We start from the raw sequence: 21,717 nt of genomic DNA on the forward strand, positions 1-21,717 counted from the left end.
AAACAAGTTCAAATGGCAACTTCCTGTCTGAAGCGCCAGTAATGAACTCAGATGAAGACGTGACTAAAGTCCTGGTTCTGGGTCACTCCGTGATGACACCTCAGGATCGAAGGTCACGCTGGCTGCCCAGCTGCCCTCCCGCGCTCCAACCTGCGGCCACAGATGCTGAATTAAAGCTCATGAAGGGGGCGCCTGGGGGGCCGAGTCAGCGGAGCATATGCCTCTTGATTTCGGCCCAGGTCATGATCCCAGGGTCATGGGATCGAGCCCCACTTTGGGCTCCATGCTGAGCATGGAGCCTGCTGGGAATTCATTCTCTCTCTCTCTCTCTCTCTCTCTCTCTCTCTCTCTCTCTCTCCCTTGCTTATGTGCTCTCTCTAGAAGAAAAATAAATAAATAAAAATAAAGCTCCTGAAGAGATCTAGGCTTGTGTTTTAATTTTTTAAAATATTTATTTACTTATTTTGAGAGAGAGAGAGAGAAAGCGTGAGCAGGGGAGGGGCAGAGAGAGAGGGAGAGAATCCCAAGCAGGCTCCTCACTGTCAGGGCAGAGCCAGATGTGGGGCTCGATCCCACGAACGGTGAGATCAGGAGCTGAGCTCCAGGTACCAGCGTGGCCGGGTGGCCCCTGGATTTCTGCCTGGTGAGACCCTGGGCGGAGAACTCGGCCACCACAGCCCGCACTAGTGTCCTCCGGAATGGTGAGCTAAAGAACCTGCGCGCCTTTCAGCCACTGGGTCCCTGGAAACATGTTACAGCAGCAGGAGGAAACTGATACCCTCACCCCCGGCTGCGAGCTAAGCCGTGCTCCTCTCCGCCGGCCTCCGTGTGCTCCCGTCACAGGGAGGTCACAGGCACTGAAGGCAGGCGTGGTGACAGTGGTTCGTAGGTCACTGAATGCGTACTGGCGCCCACTCTGTGCCAGGCGCTACACGACACACTTCAGGTCACCGAACTCACTTAACCCTCCCAGCCAGCCCCAGACGCATCGACGCGTATTTTCAAGAAAGCACAGAAAGTGGAGGCCGCCCGCCTGGGTCTCGGAGCGCGCTAAGGGGCAGACGCGGGGTGTGACTCAGGACAGTGGCCCCGGGTTCTGGGCGTCCGTGCATCACGCCCACGAGGTTCTGCCCGCGCATGCGCAGTGGCGGCAGAGACGGCGGGTGAAGCGGAGCGCGTGGCGCTCAGAGAGAGAAGGCGTCGCTTCCGCGGACGGCGGTGGGGCGCAGGCCCACCAGGCCGGGCTCCTCCAGCCCAGCGGCTGGTTTGTGCCCGGCGCGTACTTACCTGTTGGTGATGTGCTCCAGCTTGAAGATGTGCACGGTCTCCGTGTTGCTGGAGGCGCAGAGGAACTGTGAGTCCATGCTGAAAACCAGGGAGCTGATGGTCACGTACCTACGAACACAGCGACGTACAGACCAGTGAGCCCGCAAGAGGCGGGTGACGGCTTTCTAGTTCAGAACCCAGCTTTGGGAGGGCACCAACCATGTCCTGGAAAGTCTAGGAATTCTGATGTCTCCTTGACCCCGCATCAGTCATATTTAGAAATTAATGTTGGGAGGATGCGTCGAGGGGCCCCGAGCTCGGGAGAGAAGAAAGGAGGCGCCGCCGGTTTCTAGCATCTCCGTTTTCCAGCTGGTCTGTGCACGGATCTGGCTGCAGACGCTGCAGCCGACAGGATCCGGCCCATTCGCCTTACACATCGTGTTTGGATGGCGATTTGCTCGCCCTCTTATTTCTCCTTTGCAAGCGGCCCCTGCACACCTCAGAAAAGGGCTCTGATGGCTGAAGTCCTGTGTTAAAACAGCAGCCATGGGGCGCCTGGGTGGCTCTGGCCGCTAGGTGTCTGACTCTTGATTTCAGCTCAGGTCATGATCTCATGGTTTATAGGATCAAGCCCCACGTTGGGCTCAGAGCTGACCTCGTGTAGCTTGCTTAGGATTCTCTTTCTCTCTCTCTGTCCCCCACCCCCCCGAAACCCCGGTAGCCATGCTGTTGGGTGTACTAAACACCCAGCACAGCGTCTAAGGCAGTTCCCCGCGGAGCACAGCGGTATCTCCTCCAGCGAAAGGGGGAGTGCGGGGGCAGGGGGGGACAAGGCCACCCTTGTGTGTGCCCTGGTGGCTGCCAGCCCTGCAGGGCGGGCCACCAGTGGGTGCCGTGCAGGCTTCAGGGTGAGGACAGACCTTTTCATTCCTCTCCGAAACTCGTAGAGCTTTCGCCCGTCAGGTACGGAGAACACCCGGATGACGGTGCCCTGAGAAAGCAAGCAGGGGGCATTTCGTAGCATTAATGGCCTCCGACGGAGACGTCCCTTCAGATGGGGGGAGGGGTTTGTCTTACCGGTGTGGGACACCTGTCGCTGAGGAGGCACGGAGTGGTGACAGAGGGGTTTTGTTTGGACGTTGCCAGAGAAGCAATTCTTGGCACGTTTGGGTCCCTCTTCCCTCCCGACCCCTAGACCCCTAAGGCTCTGCACGCGTTTGCTCGAAATGCCAGGCTTCCTGGGACACTGCCTCTGCCTGTCAAGAAACATGCTTTGCGGCATCTGAAATTCAACTCGATTGCCTTCCCTGTTCCAGTCAGAAGAGATCCATTTCTGAACAGCACGTTTTGTTGGCGCTGCTTATGAAATGCAGAATCTATGTGCATTGAGGAAGGGCGTGCATGCACATTTCTCAATGAGATCACGAGTTTCTAGGCCAAATATCTCGTCTCCTGCACAGCACAAGTCCCCGGCCTGCTGAACTCATAAACGTATTGGTCTACACGGCATGTGTGGGTTAGGGACTCCCCGCGGAAATTGATTCCAAGTGGGCCCAGAGACCAGTCAGTCCTTGTCACCAGTCTGGTTTCTTCAGATTGGTGGCCCCAAGGGAGCCGTCCAGCGGCGCCCTGACCAGACAGCCCCGGGGAGACGAGGTGAGCGAACTCACTTTTTCTGATGCACTTGCCAGTTTGGAGCCCGAGGCATTGAAGGCGATGGCGGCCAGCGTCCCCTCGTGGGCTGCGATCGTGCACACTGGTTTCTGTTGGTGGCGAGGGGAAATGGGTGCTGATGCCAGGGAAGATCCCTCTCCTCTCTTTTCTGCCCTGATACCCTCCCGCACCTGCTGGGCGCCCCGCCTCTCTCCTTCCACCGGCCATTTCCATAGAAGCTGTACATCCTTTCTGAGCATGTCTGTGTTCTGTCCCCAGGGCCCTCCCTCTCTACCCCTTCTGCCAGCTGCGTGCCCAAGGCGGGCGATGCGGCTGTGACTTGCACACGGCTGTAGGTGACTTCCCCCGGCAATCGTCCCGTGCTCCGTGAAGCCTCAGACAGCAGGGGACAGGGGATGTGAAACATCTGCTCACTGTCGCCGGCTGTGACAGGGCGCGGAGTGACACCGTCAGTCTGACAAAGGGCCGCCGGCTGGCGAGCAGTTTCTGCTACACTGTGGACGTCTGACCGGGCCAGGCGAGCTGCCTCACGGCCACGGTGACTGATGGCAGCGAGGCCAGAGGTGATTACCTTCTCCATGCCCCACCGCTGTGGCCAGCACAAACTCCCCCAGGATTGCTCCCCCCTCCACACCTCGTCCCTGCCAACTCACCAGGGAGTGTCCATCATAGAGCACAATCTCGCCCGTGGTCAGGCTTCCAGGATAGGCCACGTAAGAATTGGAATGGTTGATAGAGAGGGCACACAGACCTGGCAAGGAACGAAGGCAGATGAAACCGAGCCGGGAAAGGGCATCCCAAAACGGCGCGACTATGGCGCCACCTACTGGCGAGGGGAGGAACAGCTTAGCAGATGTTGACTTTACATTACTTCTAATTTTCTCATTTATGCCCTTAAAGTAAGTTCGAAGGGGAAAACCCCATGACCTGACATCGGCCGTGTCTTCTCCACAACGAAGCAACAAGAACTCACACTACTGAAAACGCTCTTCTTGCCATTTTACCCCAGGGCTCGGAAAGCACATCTACTTCTCTTCCATTACCCTCCGAGGCTGTGAGAGAAGTTACTTTTCACGGAAATAAACCTTCGTACCAACGACAAGGCAGCATGGCTTAGCCTTTCTGCAGGTGAGTGCATACGGCTGGCCGGTCACATCAAGCTGGAGAACCAGAGGCGGAGGGTGCAGAGAAGGACCCGTTTAGAAACTGCCTGTAGCTAAGCCAAATGTCCTGCCTTGGTGGGAGAGACGGGCACCCCCAGACGTGGAGTTCACCTGAGGGCTGAATCATCAGTTAAGATGGTGCATCTGCCATTGAGCCACGCCTCCTAAAGGAGGAGGACTTTGTTTTAAATGTTCATTTATTTTGAGAGAGAGAAGGTGAGAGGGCAACTGGGGGAGGGGCAGAGAGAGGGAGAGAGAGAATTGCAAGCAGGCTCTGCCTCGTCAGAGTGGAGCTGAATGTGGGGCTCGACCCCACAAACCACAAGACCATGACCCGAGCTGAAATCAAGAGTCAGAGCCCAACCGACTGAGCCAACCAGGTGCCCCGAAAGAGGATATTTTGAATGTAAGATGCTTTGACAATATTCTGGAAGTGTGAACAGCCAATCACGCCGTTGAGCTGACCTATGTTATTTTTGATTGTAAGGAGACTCAAGGGCAGGTCAATCCAAAAAGCATCAAAGTAAAGGGTTTTCACAACAATGGTCTGGATTAACAGAAGTGTACCCTGACAGTGGTGAATTCAAAGAATTATTAGAACGAAAAGCATTGTCAGAATAAGACCTTCAAGATTAGGCAAGAGAGATATATTTTTAAATAAAAAATGCAACGAACATCTTTGTTACAAGTTATTAAATGGGTTTACTATATAATAAAAACTTTAGGCTAAAATGTATCTAACCTAATATGCTGTGGGGAAGAGCAGAGAAAAAAAAATCAATGTTGAGGAACACACCAAAGAGATCTTACAAATGGGGTGGGTATGCCCTGGAGGTTTCTGGGCACGATGTTTAAAAAAAAAAGCAGTGTTGGGGGCGCTGGGTGGCTCAGTCAGTTGAGCGTCTTGACTCCGGCTCAGGTCATGATCCCACAGTCCATGAGTTTGAGCCCCACATCAGGCTCTGTGCTGGCAGCTCAGAGCCTGGAGCCTGCTACAGATTCTGTGTCTTCCTCTCTCTCTGACCCTCCCCTGCTCATGCTTTATTTCTCTGTCTAAAAAATTAACATTAAATTTTTTAAAAAAGCAGTGTTGAGGGGTGGTGGGGGGAAATGGGTGATGGGCATTGAGGAGGGCACTTGTTGGGATGAGCAGTGGGTGTTATATGTAATTGAAGAATCATTGGACTCTATTCCTGAGGCCAAGAGCACAGTATATACACTGTGTGTTAGCCAACTTGACAATAAATTTTATTTAGGAAAAAAAAGCAGCGTTGATCAAAACCACAATGAGATACCACTTCACACCCACTAGGATGACTATAACCAAAAAGACAGATAATTGGAACCGTCCTGAGCTGCTGCTGGGAATGGAACACGGGGCGTGGCTTTGGAAAGCGGTCTGGCATCCTTAACAAGGTTAAACAGAGAGGGATCACACGAGCCCCCAATTCTACTCCTAGGTATATACCCAGGAGAAGCTAAAATGTATAGTCATACAATGTAGCAACATCATAAGAGTCAAAAAGTGGAAACAGGGGTGCCCGGATGGCTCAGTCGGCTAAGCATCTGACTCGATTTTAGCTCAGGTCATGATCTCATAGTCGTGAGATCGAGCCCTGTGTCCGTCTCTGTACTGAGCATGGAGCCTGCTTAAGATTCTCTCCCTCTTCCTCTGCCCCTCCCCTGCTTATGCTCTCTCTCTCCCGCTCCCCTCAAAAAAAAAGTAGAAACAATGTAAATGTCTATCAGCTGATGAATACTGGCTAAACAGTATCCTCACGATGGAATATTATTAGACAATAGAATGGACACATGCTCTAATATGTAAGTGAAAGAAGCTAGTCACCAAAGACCACATGTTGTATTATAATTCCACTTACATGTAATGTCCGGAAGAGATAAATCTAGAAGGACATAAAGTAGATTAGGGTTGTCTGGGCTGGGGATCCTGGGGGTGACGTTAAGAGGTATGGGGGCTTCTTTCTAGAGTGAGGAAAAATGTTCTCAAGTTGACTGTAGTAATGGTTACGGAAAAAGCTATGGAATGGTGCCCCGTTTATAGTGGGCGGATCACACGGCATGTGAATTACGGCTCAGCTTGGCTGTTAGGAGAAATAAAGGCATTTGGCATTTGACAGGGCTGGGCTGAGGACACGGAGTCGGGCTCAGGTCTGCCCCCTGCCGTGTGACTCTGGCCGAGGGATCTGCGGGCTTCTGAGGCTGCCCGTTCATTTTCTCCCGACATGTGGGGGCTACGGCGATCTTGACCAGCGCTAACATTCTGAGACGTGAAGTCAGCCTTTGCTGACACCCTCCCTCCCTCTGAAAATCTCAAGGCCCATTTTTGTGGCAGGGAGAACGAGGAGGTATTTGAACAGAAAGCTTGGACAAATACTTCCAGTTGCCCTTTAGGGTTTGGTTTTGTTTTGTTTTTCAAATTCAATTGAGGTATAATTGATATATATTAGTTCTGGATGCACGACATGATGGCCGGTTATTTGTAGGTGCCCCACCACGAAAGGATCACCACGTGAGTCTTCTTAATGTCTGCCACCGCACAGTTCCGAGATGGCTTTTCTCGTGATGACAGCTTTGCTGATCAGCTTCCAGCGATCGGTGCAGCACATGACACCCCATGACTTTACAGCTGCAGGCCTGTACCTTTTGACCCCCTCCATCCATTTCACCCACCTCCGGCTCTCACTCCCCGTAATGCTCTCACGGTCCATCCATTTTGTCCCAAATGGCAAGATTTCCTTTTATACACCCCCCCCCCCACATTTTCTCTATCTATTCATCTAATGGACAGGTCCGCGCCCGGGTGGATGGGTGAAGAGGGACCCGCCTGCCCCGCAGGGAGACAGGCTGCGCAGATGCTTCCTGCTCAGAGGTTCTCAAATACTCTTAATCCCAAAGACAGTTTCCTGAGGCTTACAATCAGTTTTCTTAAGGGACCTTACTGATTTTCTGAGGATCAAAGGTTTTGGAGGCTCGAAAGTTTTGTGAGGGGACTTTGGGCAAGGGGTGCTCCATTTCATTAGACATGGGTCATATCTTCAAGTCAAGACGGCCAGAACCCTGCTGGGCAGGGGCGGCGGGGTCCTCGGGGCCCCTAGGAGCCGAAGCTCCAGGCACAGTGTGCCCGTACTGTCACTAAAATCTCACGTCAAGTCCTCCAGGTTCTGATGTAAGTGTCTGTCCGCGTCCTCGCCTCTCCAACTTTCCCCCAAACATTCAACAGTTTCAGAAACTACCCTTGTGATTTCGGACCCAGCCTCGACTTCCTCCAGAGAGCGAGCAGGCTGGCGAGTAAACAGCAGCTTTCCCGGCCTGGCCTCCAGTGGGTAATCCCAGGAGCCTCCAGGCGGCTGAGGCTTAGCGCCCTGGGCTGTGGCGGACCTGTCCTCTGCGGACCCTCCATGTCTTGGCTATTGTAAATGAACACAGAGGTGTAGACTACTCTTTGGGTTAATGTTTTCTTTCTTTCTTTCCTGCTTTTTCTTTCTTTCTTTTCCTTCTTTCCTTCTCTCTTTTTTATAAATACCCAAAAGTGAAATTTCTGAGTCATCAGGTAGTTCTATTTTTAATTTTTTGAGGAACCTCTATACTATTTTCCATAGTGGCTGCACCAGTTTGCATTCCCCCCAATGGTGCACAAGGATTCTCTTTTCTCCACACCCACCAGCACTTTGTATCTCTGTCTTTTTGATAAAAGCCATTCTGACCGTGTGAGGTGACCTTCAGAGTTTTTTGTTGTTGTTAAAATGTAAATATCCCAGAAAGGAAGAAAGGCTTAACCTCTTCAGCTAACATGGAGCTTTCTGTAGTGTCTACTAGAGAGTGAAGGGACACACCAAATTCTAACAGGGAAAAGATGACGGCCAGGGACAGGCACACTGACACATAGCCACGCATCTGAGAGCTTCGCCTCTGGGCTCACGTCTCTGACAGTTCACTTGAGTGTAGCCCAGGCGTCCTGCACACCAACTTCTGCGGACTCAATGAAGGTCCCCAGAAATGCTTAACGTGAGTTCCTTTGGTTTCCTGTGGTCCAGTTCTCAGACAAATCCAACCAGCTCTAAGAATGCATTTTTAGTTCTTCTGAAGGTCCCAAGGAAAGCATCAAGAGCTTGCTTCAGGCTTAGATGCTACCATTCTACCTGTCTTCTGCTTCCAGCACAGATGTCACATAAAGCCTTCTTGAGGGAGGAAATAAGCTTTGTCTCTGATAGCATTTTATAACAGAAATGTCAGAGTGTAAAAGATTTGCAGAATCCAGAAAATAGGAAGCAAGGGGGAAAAAAAAATCACTCATTATTCTAAAACCCAGAGGCTTTCCACTAGTCTCCATATTTGATCCTGTTTTCTTCTAGTTTTTTTCTTTTATATATAGGAATTAGGTGTTGGTGTGGCCTTTGGATTTATTTTAGAATGGATACACATTCTCATAAATCACTGTCAGCGGTAACTTTCCTGAAATTGCTTGGCTGTGATTCTTCTATGGCTGGAAAAAAGGGTCTGTTATCAGTGCCAAGAACCAACGGGGTCATCGGCTAGGCCTGGAAGGAAGTCCTAGGGTTCTAAATCACCCTCACCTGGGTATTTATAGTGCAAGTAAACAGTGATTTATACCATGCAGTTCCCTCTGGGTCGCTGAATGTCTCAGAATATGTTTTCCAGTTTCCAAAAAATAGGAAGAAATCTCTGTATTCGCCAATGTTCTTGGCGACTGCAAACGAGGAGCCGTTTCCCCGTTTCCCTGTCTGAATCACCCTTTTCACAAAGAGCACTCGCTGTGGGGTAACCGCTGCTTTGTTCTACTCCACAGGCTGCTGGGGGCTGCGGACTGCCCCCCCAAGGACTCGAGGGGGGTCGCCGCGACTGCAGTTGGCAGAACTCAGGATGGGGATCTCCATGCTCACTGCGCCTTGCAGACAGCTGTGCTGGCAGGAAATTAACTCTGAGCCCCGTTGGGCCAAACCCTTTAAAGGAAACTGCCTTCACTCTTTGACACGACAGGAATGGCCGTGACACAGACACGGACAAGAGGAAGGAAATTTATAGCTGCTTTGGATACTGAGCGGAAGCCATGGCAGAGCTCCGTGTCCATCGTTTATCTGGAGTTCACTAGGTTACGATACACTTGGAATCTGTGCGCTCCAGCCAATTGGAGGGGGCGGGGGGTGGGGGGCGCTGGAGCCCCTGTCTTGTACTCCGTCTCCTCTGTGATTGGGATTTATCAAATCAAGAGCCAGAGTTTCTTATATTTTCATTTAGAAAATAAATAAATGAGGGAATGAGAATCAAGGAGACTCCTGGCCTCTGAGTATTTTATACTCCTAGGATGGACAGCTCAGAGGCTGATGACTGTTCCGGAGCAAGGAACTGGGCATCTCACCGAGAGCACAGCAACTCTGACTGCGTCAGGCTGCCCTCCAGGCAGGGGCTGGGCTAGTGAGTGAGCCCAGCCGGCAGCCCGCAGGACCCAGAGAGCCGGGACTTTGCTCCTGCTCTCGCTCCCTGCCCTCCCTGTCAGTCCTCCCCAAAATAACTCTGCGGGGGGTAAACATGATCATCTCCCGTTCTACTGGAGTACAAAGGGAGCTCAGTGGAAGTGGAGATGCTAATTATAAATTTCAGCATTTGAAAACGTCTTGGGCGATCTCTCCAAAGAACATCAAAAGTGTCATAAGACATATTTTGGTCTCTGGACCCACCCCGTGGTCTTTCAGAAGGAAATGCTAACTCTGCCCTTGAATCCATTCATAACATTTATCTGGGACAGGAGAAAAAAAAACAACCACCTCCCACTGTTTCTAATTTTCCTTGAGGTAAAATTATTCCTTTACAAATAATACTCGTTGTCTCGATCAGAAAACACAGAAGGCCCACCCTTTCCGATCTTCCTTCCTCTCTGTTTAAACTGCAAAAAGTGAGGCAACCAAGGGTTTTTCTGAGCTATGGAAAACAGCTACATTTGTTAAAAATTAGGAGTCGATGGGGAGAGAGCGCTTTTCCTGGAGGAGCGGGGCGGGTCCTGCAGGCGGGCTGAGCGTATGCCTCACAAGTACGTGAAACTGACCGCTGCTAACACGCAGGCCCAACGCCGGAGAGGGGCTGGCCATGCCGACCCAACCTTCCCAGAGAAATGGAGAACGGAGGCTGCTTCTAGCTTCCTGGAGGCCTGGGTGATCTCTGGCCCAAATGTGTCAAGGTCAAGTTCAGGTCCACCCCTCCCCCATCCCATCCAAGAGTTCTGCTCAGATTTGGCAGAACCTCCCCTGTCCTATCAGAAGAGCACATCCTCCTTTGAACTGTCTGTACCGCACGGTCCCACACTGGGTCCTGGCCCCGCAAGGTGCCAGAGCCCCTGTCTTGTACCGTGTCACCCAGCATGCAGCCTCCGGGGACTAGTGTGGCTAGATCGAGGGTCCCCGCTGGGAGCACCCTATCTGTGCTTCACCGCGCCTACACCCGCAGGAGGCACACGGTGCATCGTCAATGTGTACGTTTTCCAGATCAGTTCAACCCCACGTTCCTAGAACAAAACACTGATGGCCCGTAGCTCCTTCACTCACCATCTTCTGTTTTATGAAATAAGCTTTGAAGTCATCATCTCACAGAATTTTAGAGCGGCCTCGATGGCTTTGATCATTTATTTTTTTTAAAGTTCATTTTTATATATTCTGAGGGAGATAGAGAGCAAGTTGGGGGAGGGGCAGAGAGGGAGGGAGACAGAATTTCCAAGCCAGTGCAGAGCCCGACGTGGGGCTCCATCTCATGAACCGTGAGACCATGACCTGAGCCAGAGTCAGGAGTTGACGCTCAGCCATCCAAGCTACCCAGGTGCCCCGCTTTGATCTTTTAAAATCTGTTTTTTCACAGCTGAAATTTTAAAGCGCTGAAGTTGACAGCAAAGGTCCATCTGTATAATTGGGAAGAGGGGAGGAAAGGAGGCACAGGAAATTTTACTGCATGGCAGGCTGTGGGCAGGTCGCTTTCACAAACACTACGTCTTGTAATTCTCAGCTGATCCTGGCATTACCATCCCATTTTACAAACAAACTGAGGCCCAAAGAGCCTAGTGACTTGGGTTGGGCCATATAGACCTTGAAATTCAGTGAAAGTCAAAGAATTAGGAAACTATGGTAAATTGCAGCAGTCACTTACGGATACACTAGAATATAACTTACAAATATTAACCTGACACACAAATAATCACTGGACACACAAATTATTCTGGTGTAATTACTTCTCACCCCACCATCCTGCACGAGGAAGGACTTCTTTCTCATCTACTTCTTTTTTTTTCTCAATGTTTATTTTTGAGAGGGAGGTAGAGCACCAGCGTGAGTAGGGGAGGGGCAGAGAGAGAGGGAGACAAAGGATCCGAAGCAGGATGTGCACTGACAGCAGAGAGCCCGATGTGAGGCTCGAACTCACAAACCACCAGATCATGACCTGAGCCAAAGTTGGACGCTTAACAGACGGGGCCACCCAGGCGTCCCTCTCATTTACTTCGAGCTTCTTGGCCTCATGTCATCCGCTCTCTCAACCTACCAAGACCGATCAATTCCCATTCTTACATGAGGAACTTACTAAACAGTATTATATCCAAAGAGTTTGGTTAAAAACTAGTATCCCGGCACATCACCCAAGTAGAGATTTCACTGTCACGTCATAAAACACATTCCTTACAGCCTTTCTCCTACGCAAGCAGACACACCAGGTCAAAACCTGCTTCTAATGATTCCACCTGCTCTGTACTGAACAACCACAGAAAATAATTAGGGGTAAACAACTCTGAATATCAGATGCATGAAATCTCCTAGGCGCCTGCCTTAAATACCTGGACACGTCTGCCGAGAGCGGATCCCAGACCCAAGGGGTTCCACACAGCTGCCCTGGAGGGCACACACCTAATGTCTTTGGAATTTGCTCCCACGAACACAAGGCGCCAAGGGAAAGCCCACCGGGAGTCAGACCCCACAAATACTGCGTCGGGTTTTCAGTGGAGGAGGGAATCGAGTCTGTGAGAGGCACAGCTGGATGTGACATCTGTGGGGGGCCCCTCCCCGATTCTTGAGCTCACCTGTTGGGTTTGCAGGAATATCCAGGATGGTCTTCAACAGCTTCATGTCCTTGATGTTGTGGATGTAGATGGCCTCCTCCAGGCACACCAGCAGCCGCTGTAAGCGACACAGACTCATCAGTTCTCGGGGCCGGGCCCTCGGAAAGACGCCGACCAAACCGAAATCACTCACCTCTCGTGTGAGCCCTGACTTGATTCTAAGCCTAAAGGAGGTGGAATTCTTTTTTAATGTTTATTTACTTATTTTGGAGAGTAAGAGAGAGAGCAGAGGAGGGGCAGAGAGAGACGGAGATGGAGAATCTCAATCAGGCTCTAGGCCAGAGCCCTATGCAAGGCTCAAACTCACGAACCATGAGATTGTGACCTGAGCCTGAGTCAAGGGTCGCCTTGTAAAGGAGGTAGAATTTTGAGGATCGATGTGAAGATTATGTTCATGTATATACGTACGTATGCGCGCACACACACACACACATATACATTATCCACCTGAACAGAAGCATAAAATACAAGATCTTAAATTTTTTCCATTTAGGGGCACCTAGGTGGCTCAGTTGGTTAGGTTTGACTTCAGCTCAGGTCATGATCTCCCGGTTTATGGGTTTGAGACCCGCATCAGGCTCTGTGCTCACAGCTCAGAGCCTGGAGCTTGCTTCAGATTCTGTGTCACCTTCTCTCTCCGCCCCTTCCCTACTCGTGCTCAGTCTCTGTCTCAAAAATAACTAAACTATAAAAAAAATTAAAAATTTTTCATTTAGAGATTGAGATTTTGGGGTGTATTTCCCCTTTCTTTAGAACAGGAATTCCTGAACACTTCCCAATCAGACTCCCTTTGCCATTTGGGCCAATTCTGGGTCATCTTTTTGGTTCCCATTCCTGCGGACAGGCTCCCTTTCAGTGTTCACAACGAATCTCCCTCTCGAATCTCCCTCTCGTGCGGACATGGGTTTCCTCGCTCCCCCTGCAGTGCTAGTCACAGGTGTCATCCCCTCTCCCTGCATTCCGCTCCGCTCTCCTCCAGATCCTCATCTACGTGCTCTCTGCGGCCCTGGGAAAGGGAACTGGAAAGCCCTTCCACCCTTGTGCGCACCTCCGGCCCCAGGTGCCTCCCCCCCGCCCATGCTCGGCTCCTTCCCCCCGCCCACCCCCCTCCAGTGCAGGGAGACTCTTCTCTTTTCCTATGAGGCTTGTCACACTTCCTCTCGATGGCCATACTCTCTCCCGAGTGGAAAGAGGCCCAGGGGTGGACGTTGGGTGTGTAAAGGAAGGGAACGCATAGCTCTCTGTACAAGTGCAGATGTTGGGTGTTGGTGAGGGGCTGTTGGGAAGGAAGGTTTGGTTGGATGGCTCTTTTCTCACTCTGAGCAGCTGCTCACCACCCCTGCACACATCTTACTCGCCTTCTTCACCTCTGCACACGTCCGATTCGCCTTCCTCACCCGTGTACATGTCTGACTTGCCCTCCTCTAAGCTAGTGGTTCTCTGACCGGGGCTCTGAGCACCTGTGGGGCAAGGCCTGGCCCGTCGCTGGAGATTCTGGTTTGGGAGATTTCAAACCAATACCCAGGACCCCGACTGATTCTGATGCACTGACGATGGAGAACCACCGTCCTCAGGCCAGATCCTTTTATCCCCAAAGAGAATGCTTGTAGACCAAGGCACCCAAAAATACTACCCCAAAATAAGCCAATGAACCCTGATAGGCTCTCCTCCAGGGAAGAGCCCGTCCTGCCGTCTTCCCAGGAGGACCAATCACAGCTCAGAAGAAATGGAGACCATAACCTTTACCAGACAGAGAAACAAAATGTAAAGACCTTCCTCAATTTTAATTAAGGCTCTGTGCCCACACAGAGGTCTGGGTGCCGAGGGGTAAAAAAATAATTCCAATAGGGTCTCAAAATTGATGGCAAACATTAGCCTTTCTCTGTGAAGTATACATTCCCTGATTTACCCGATCATGTCGCCTTTTGCCAGCACTTACTACGGCTTGGACTACAGGTACTCTAGGCATCCGAGAGCCCCCTGGCCCCCCACACCCAGTCCCGGGGACAGTAGGTCCTCAACATGTGCCTCATGCAGGAACAGCCTCGACGCCCAGTTCCTCCCACCCGTCCACCATCTTCCCCACAGGCTCTCATGGCACCAGATACCCTGGGGTCCGCTTGGCCAATTTCTGGTGACCCCTGCCGGCCACAGATAAGAAGTAAATGGGAGGGAAACAGAGAGATAACAGCAAGGGAGGAAAAGGAGGCACCGTGTCCCAAGTTCATGTGCAAGTGTGCTTCTGGGGCGAACGTGGCCCTGGAACCTGCTTTCTTTAGCAGCCAGTGTTCGGTCCCGGGAGAACCCTGGGTGGGACCTTGGCCCTGCTCCTTCCTGGTCACTTTGGCTCTCGTCGACTTTTTTAGGTTTTAGAAGTTGTAGCTCCTTTTAGTGATTAAAAAAATATTTCTAGGGCGCCTGGGTGGCTTAGTCGGTTGAGCGTCTAATGTTGGCTCAGGTCATGATCTTGTAGGTTTGTGAGTTCGAGCCCTGCATCGGGGTTGCAGCTGTCAGCGCAGAGCCTGCTTCTGATCCTCTGCCCCCTCTCTCTGCCCCTCCCCTGATTGCGCTCTCCCCCAAATAAATGAATATTAAAAATATATATATTCATAGTGTCTGCCCTCCCTTGAGCACTACAGATTTGGATACAGCTTCAGAGGCTGCAATCCGGGGAATCTTCCCCCGGATAACCAGGGCCTGTGAGAACAGATGGTCCGAGCACCGTCACAGTTTACAGATGGAAATATATGGGTGGGGGGGTTGGGGGCCATCTTTATTCCATAAGACACATTTCCTCAGTCAAGGACAAGGGGAAAAACACCAACTGAGAGTGGAAAATACCGCAATTACGAAATATTCTTCCTCTTTATATTTTTAGAAGAAAATAGGGATTTTCTCTCATAACTCCCTACGCAAAAAAAGGATTGTTTCCTGTTGTTTAAGAAGGAAGACCTGAGGGAAAGAGGGCCACAGCGGGCAGGATGCGCGGCGCTCGCCCTGTTCGCTTCCTGCAGGGGGCGCCAGAGCACCGGCATCACCCCAAAGTTGCGAAGACCCTGGTCTGTACGTTTTAGGAAAAGCAGAGCCCAAGCATGTTCCAGACCTGTTTCAAACCACCTTTTTAGGAGAAGAAATGCTAAGGAAGAGAGAGCTGTAAGCGGGTTCCAGGGAACTTGGCCCTCTGGCCGAGCGGTGCTAGGTTCGCTGGTGGAGGAGGACCTCAACAGTAATGGGCGTTACGCTGAGGACAGGGTGGCATCGAAAGGCTAGCAGACTCAGACGCCTGAGTAATCTTTTGTCTCGCTTGCTAATGACAACGTGAGAGCACAAGGGAGAGATTCTAGAAATAAATACTGTACATACTATTGGAGGGTTGTGGTCTTTAGAGGACTTTTACCTAAACAAGTTTAAAAAGACAATCAGGTGCCACAAAAGGAGATTTAATTTTTATTCACTGGCTAGTACCGTATATACAAAGATAAAACGCTTTGCAATGAAATTTAATGAGCTACCAACAGATTCCAGACAGAGCCTTGGAGCCAAGAATTGGGCTTAAAAGCCTTCAAGTTGAAAACTCTCAAACTGCCTTGCCCTCCCTGGCCAAGAGCCCCGTTGACTTCCCTCTTTACTCCTGCTCCTCCTCACTTAAATACCCCCACATCCGACTCCTCAGGCTCGGCTCTACCACACTGCTTCGTATAGACGTAAGTGGGTGTCAGTCAAAGGAGTTGACCAACTCGAAGAAATAATCTCTTCTCATAAACAGAAGAAAGCACTTTGCTTCATTTATTTGAAAAATTATTAGCATTTAATAGTTTAGGTAAGAAGAAGAAAACAATGCTCTTGATGAACGCAATGGCCTCCACTGCCCTGGGAATATTTAACTAAATAGAAAGATCTGCACGGTCACATACAGAATCTATTTGTTTATTTATTTAATAGGCACTCAGCAAACAGGTATTGGTTGAGCATTTTTTTCTACCAGGCACTGTCTTTTCTACTGGGTCTATACTAGTGAACAAAACGGATACAGTCCTGGCCCTTATAGGACTGAAAAATCTAATAATTTTTTTTAATAACATTTATTTATTTTGAGAGAGAGAGAGAAAGAGAGATCATGAGCAGGGGAGGGGCAGAGAAGGAGAGGGAGAGAGAAAGAAATCCTAAACAGGCTCTGTATCATCAGCTCCACGAACTGAGCCGAGACCAAGAATTGGACACTTAACCGATGGAGCCACTCAGGCGTCCCTAAAATTTAATAATTTAAGAGACGCTCTGCTAATACTCCCAAATACTTATTTAACAAAAACTTCGATTTTTAAAAAGAATGTACGGTACATATGAGATAAGAATAACCCTTCCTTGGACAAGGAAAAAATGACAAGGACGATCTATAAGGATGAGCTGGGAGGGGAGAGGTGGGACACGAGGCTGGGCACCTGGCCCGCCGGGAAGGCCCAAGGAGAGAGCAAGAGAAGGGCCAGTTTTACAACTGCCTTCAGAGCTAGCCCGGTGGGGCCACTCTCCTCCTCAGGGGGTTCATTCTGAGAGGCATTACTGCCAGTCTGCAACGGATGCCACCGTCCAGGGCTGTCCAGGGCCCAACCAAACCAGGGAGAGATGCTCTTCCGGGGTCAGTGTCCCTGCAGTAGCTCACGGGACAGTGTCGGAGCCCGATTTCTGCCCGCCTGCATCCAGCGGAAGAGGGTTCGCTCTGCCAGTGGCCAACGTTCGAGAAAGAACAGGAGGCGGAGGACCAGGGAGGCCGCATCACTGAAACAGATCCTAGAATAGCTCGACATGTCCCCACGACCCCAGGCCTGAGTATTTAAATCTTTTTTTTAATGTTTTTTATTTATTTTTGAGAAACAGAGAAAGACAGCACGAGCAGGGGAGGGTCAGAGAGAGAGAGGGAGATACAGAATCTGAAGCAGGCTCCAGACTCTGAGCTAGCTGTCAGCACAGAGCCCGACGTGGGGCTTGAACCCACGAACCGTGAGATCATGACCTGAGCCGAAACTGGACGCTTAACCAACTGACCTACCCAGGCACCCCTAAAATTCCTTTTTGTATCTGATGCTTGTTTTCAAAAACCTTCATCTTTAAAGATACTCATCTTTTCCTTGGGTGCCAATTAGCGGAGACTTGCCGCCTGGGAGGTGCCCCCCGCTCACCTGCCGGTTCAGCCTTATGGACAAGATGCTGCTGGAATAGTTGTAGTTACAGATCTCCGTGCCTTTCTTGAAGTGGTAGACGTTCATCTGCCGCGGCTTCGTGTGGCTGACCACGACGACCAGGCTGCTGGAGAAGAGACGCTCCACGATGTAGACATCCGGGATCTCGTCTGGGGGGGAAGGGAGCCTGAGGTCACACAGAGTCCGGTCTCCCCGCACTACGCCCAGCTCACACCGTCAGCCAGCGGCCTCCACGGCCCACTGACGGGCGCCCTCCATGAGCACACGTTTACAACAATCTTTCCCCCCATAGCGAAGCTTTGCCTTCTTCCCAAGGGAGCACTTCCAAAGCCCTTTCCAAGACCTGCAGGAAACGTTCGTGATCAGAACACAGAGGCAGGTCTTCCAGAGATTTCCCCGGGTGTCCTCTGTGGGGCAGCATCCTCTCTAGGGCACCACTGTGTGTTCTGGAAAACACATCTGGGAGGCATGGACAATCTCAACCCACCCTTTCTCCATGACAGGTTTCCAAGGGTTGACGACTCTGGGGAATCTCTGCTTCTAGAATTCTGGCCCCTGCTGCCAATGGGCACCAAGGATACAGCCATGGCGGGGTGGGGGCAGTAACATAATTATGTCTGTGCCCCCTCCCCTGGTGGTTCCCTTCCCTGGGCCGGTCTGGAATCCCTTCCCTGTTGAGAACAATCTGGACATCTTGTGTTTTGACCAGGGAAGGACTTCTGAGCTCGGGAGGAAGGCAACTAAGTAAGCCTCCTGAGCTCCCACAGGTAGAGACCTCAGTGTTTTTCTGAGAACATTCTTCTTCATATGTGCGCCTTCCTTGTGCTTAGGCGGGTCCCACAGGGGATGACACAGGACAGATACAGAGCAAAGTAGCCACGAAAACGGTATAATAAAAATAACATCTTAACAAACACATTAGCGACCCAACGTGCTTATTTACCAAACCACTTTCTTTCCAGGAAATCCGAAGTCTGCATATTCTTCACCATTATGATGACACAAATTATTACTTACCCTGAGGTAACAAGAGAACTAATTTTTGTTGTAATATTCACTGGGAGCCCTTCTACATTTTCAGTACGAACTATGCAAATAGGACAGCACCGCTTAATTAAAACAAAGAAAGCACCTTCATGACTGAATGAATGTTACTAATGTTCTACAGCGCCAATCTAACGGCCAAAAAAAAAAAGAAAAAAAAATCCCAAGTGACCTTCTGATGTAACAATGATAAAAACTGATGACCGTGCATAAAAGTATATGAAAAAGTATAACACTATGGTTCCAAACAAAGGATTTCTTAATATGAAAAGAAAATGTTACCTAAACTATTGCCAAATCTAAGTGCTTACTTGTGGTTTTTTTTTTTTTTTTTTTTTTAAGCCAAGTGAGACAATGATTTATATTTAAGTCTGAAAAATACTGACTCCTTCAGTCTGACAGTTCAGGGAGAAAAATGCAGACGGTTCAGGAGCCCCGCAGATTAAAGTCTAGAGGGAGGATCTGGTGTCCCAGAGATCTCACACACATACTTACTGCTTACATGGACTTGGTCCAGTTGTTCCACAGAACTCAAAGAAAACAGCTTATAACCGGCTTTGGTTCCGATTGCTAGGGATCTGTGGAGGGTAAGGACACGTGGGAATGACAGCAGCTTCTGTAGACCGGCCACCCCTCCGCCCAATTAGACATTCCCTTTCCCCGCAGTCTCACGGCGGACAGACAAACATACGGCGTCAGGTTATTTCGATGTTGGGTTACTTTCTAAGCGGCGAGGCACGCCTTGGCCAGGCGGGCAGGTACGTTAACGTGGGGACGGTCAAAGACAGCCACACACACAGATGTGAAATGGTTCAGAGAGCTGAAATTCATCAAATACGTCAAACTTGCCAGTGACTGTGTTTTCTCAGCCGGGCAGAAATAGGAAAGACGGAACATGTAAGAAGAGTCATCTTGGTACTATACCAAACACGATTAGGGGTCTTCTGGTTCTTTGAGAAGTACTTTGTGAAGAGGTAACTTTTTTATTTGACTTTTTTTGTTGTTTTGTTTTTTTGGCTTAAAAAAATATGTGATCATAGTAGGCACGGTCATTAGTAGGTACAATTTTTTTTTTTTAATTTATTTATTTATTTTTTGAGAGACAGCACAAGCAGGGGAGGGTCAGAGAGAGACGGAGACACAGAATCTGAAATAGGCTCCAGGCTCTGAGCTGTCAGCACAGAGTCCAACACGGGGCTCAAATCCATGAACCATGAGATCATGACCTGAGCTGAAGCCGATGCTTAAGTGACTGAGACACCCAGGCACCCCAGTAGGTACAATTTAATGGAAATTTCCTTCCATCATTTTCCATGAAAACGCCTTGGATATTTTATACCAGTAGCTCTCATTCCCAGACACACATATAATTCACTTTGGAAGTTTTTAAAAAAAAAATACTGATGACTGTCTATCGCTGTTCCTTCAACACTGAGTTTTTTGTTTAACTGGATTCTTTTCTTCTTTCTTTTCCTTCTTCCCTTTCTTCCTTTCTCCCTCCCTCTCTCCCTTCTCTTTCTCTCTCCCTCTATTTCTTTTTTTAGTGCAAGTGTTCTAACGTGAAGCCAGGTTTGAAAACACTTCCTCTACACAGTCCACGAAGCTAGTATCACAACCAACCAACAAAACGAAAACTAAACACAGCTGCAACAATGTGGGCTAAATAAATCTTGTGTTCTTAATTTTTCACTTTCGACCAATAGACAAAGAAAGACCGTGAACCCAGTCTGCTTGGCCATAGGACGAAAGCAAAGGAGTCTGTTTTGCTCAGCAGCTGGCCCCCCGCCCCCATCCAGCAACACCTCAGTGATGAGTAGAATCTCCCACGGGGCACACTCAGTATAAGCGTTCCGACCTCGGGCACTTTCACCCTGGGAAAATGGGATGTCAGAGCTGAAACAGACCTCAAAAGAGTCCTAAGTGGACCTAAAAATTAGCCCAGCTTCCTCACTTGAAACAAGTCTTTGAAAAGGTGAGATCCGTTCTGCACAGGGGAGCATATGCTAACGTGGGCAGTCTACCGGGGCGGGCCTGACGGCCAAGGCTCCTGTTTCACCATCCTAAAAATAAAAAAGAGGCAGTCATGTGGTTTTCCCTGGAATTGTTTTTTTTCTACCCAAATGTCTGTTCCTCCCTGGGACACAGGGATAGGAAGGAGACTGTGGTCACCTTTCAGTCGGTGAGGCCGTTGCTTAGCTCGGGCCGCCCTGCCACCTGCTGGGGGGCTGACCCGAGGGGCTGGAGGGCAGCAGCCTTAATGAGGACATTGGGACTTCACTACACAGCTACACACAGAGGAATGCAACTGGGCCACTGTCTATACCGCCTACAAGTGTGAACCCAAAATGGATTAGAGACTTGAACACAAAACCCAAAGCCATAAAACATAGTAGAAAACAGAAGCAGTAAGCTCCTTGACATGGGTTTGAGCAATGGTTTTTGGCTCTAACTCCAAAGGCAAGGGAAACAAAAGCAAAAACAAACAAGCAGAACTATGTCAAATGAAAAACCTTCTGCACAGCAAAGGAAACCAACAAAATGAAAAAGACAACCTATTGAATGCAAGAAAATATTTGCAAATTATATGTCCAACAAGGGATTAATATCCAAAATACATAGTGTATATATTATAATATAAAATAAGAAAATATATATTATAGATAAATATATATAAATACATATAACCATATGCAATATATACAAAATACATGTAATCAATACACATAATATATAAACATATGTAATAAATACATATATTGTATAGAAAAAAATATACATAAATATATAATAAATATATAAAAATGTATACAATAAATACATCTAAAATAAATTTTATATAAATAAAATATAAAAATATATAAATATGTAAAATTAATATATGAAATATATGCAATAAGTGCATATAAAATATTTTAATATATATAAAATAAATATATGGAATAAAAATATATAAATATATATAATACAGTAGTTAATACCACATTAACTTTGTAGGTATAAATAAAATATATAATTCATATGACTCAATAACAAAAACAGCCTGGGTAAGAACTGAAAAGAATCTGAACTGCCATTTTTCTAAAGCAGACATGCAGAGAGCCAGCAGGTGCATGAAAAGACACCCAGGAGCACCAATCATCAGGGAGATGCAAATGCAGGTCACAATGAGGTATCACCTTACACCTGTAAAAAACGGCTGTTATGAAAAGATAAGAAATAACAAGTGTCGGCCACCACGTGGAGG

At 49.1% G+C, this 21,717-nt stretch overlaps 1 protein-coding gene and 1 long non-coding RNA gene across 2 annotated transcripts in view; one reads left to right on the forward strand and one right to left on the reverse strand.

The window, feature by feature from the left end:
• Positions 1-21,717, reverse strand: part of WIPI1 (WD repeat domain, phosphoinositide interacting 1) — a 32,810-nt gene that overhangs the window by 7,662 nt on the left and 3,431 nt on the right. Inside the window, exons 2-8 of the mRNA XM_029928368.1 lie at positions 18,969-19,051; positions 17,409-17,578; positions 12,196-12,292; positions 3,594-3,691; positions 2,937-3,029; positions 2,187-2,257; positions 1,288-1,395 (exon numbers count right to left, since the gene is read on the reverse strand). Coding sequence (XP_029784228.1) covers positions 1,288-1,395; positions 2,187-2,257; positions 2,937-3,029; positions 3,594-3,691; positions 12,196-12,292; positions 17,409-17,578; positions 18,969-19,051 — 720 coding nt within the window. The remainder of the gene's footprint in view (positions 1-1,287; positions 1,396-2,186; positions 2,258-2,936; positions 3,030-3,593; positions 3,692-12,195; positions 12,293-17,408; positions 17,579-18,968; positions 19,052-21,717) is intronic.
• LOC115282378 lies at positions 3,387-6,752 on the forward strand. Its single transcript, XR_003904621.1, has 3 exons — positions 3,387-3,503; positions 3,950-4,068; positions 6,608-6,752. It is a non-coding gene; the product is annotated as an uncharacterized LOC115282378 (long non-coding RNA).

This window comes from Suricata suricatta, chromosome 17, assembly GCF_006229205.1.
Source record: "Suricata suricatta isolate VVHF042 chromosome 17, meerkat_22Aug2017_6uvM2_HiC, whole genome shotgun sequence".
Lineage (NCBI taxonomy): Eukaryota > Metazoa > Chordata > Mammalia > Carnivora > Herpestidae > Suricata > Suricata suricatta.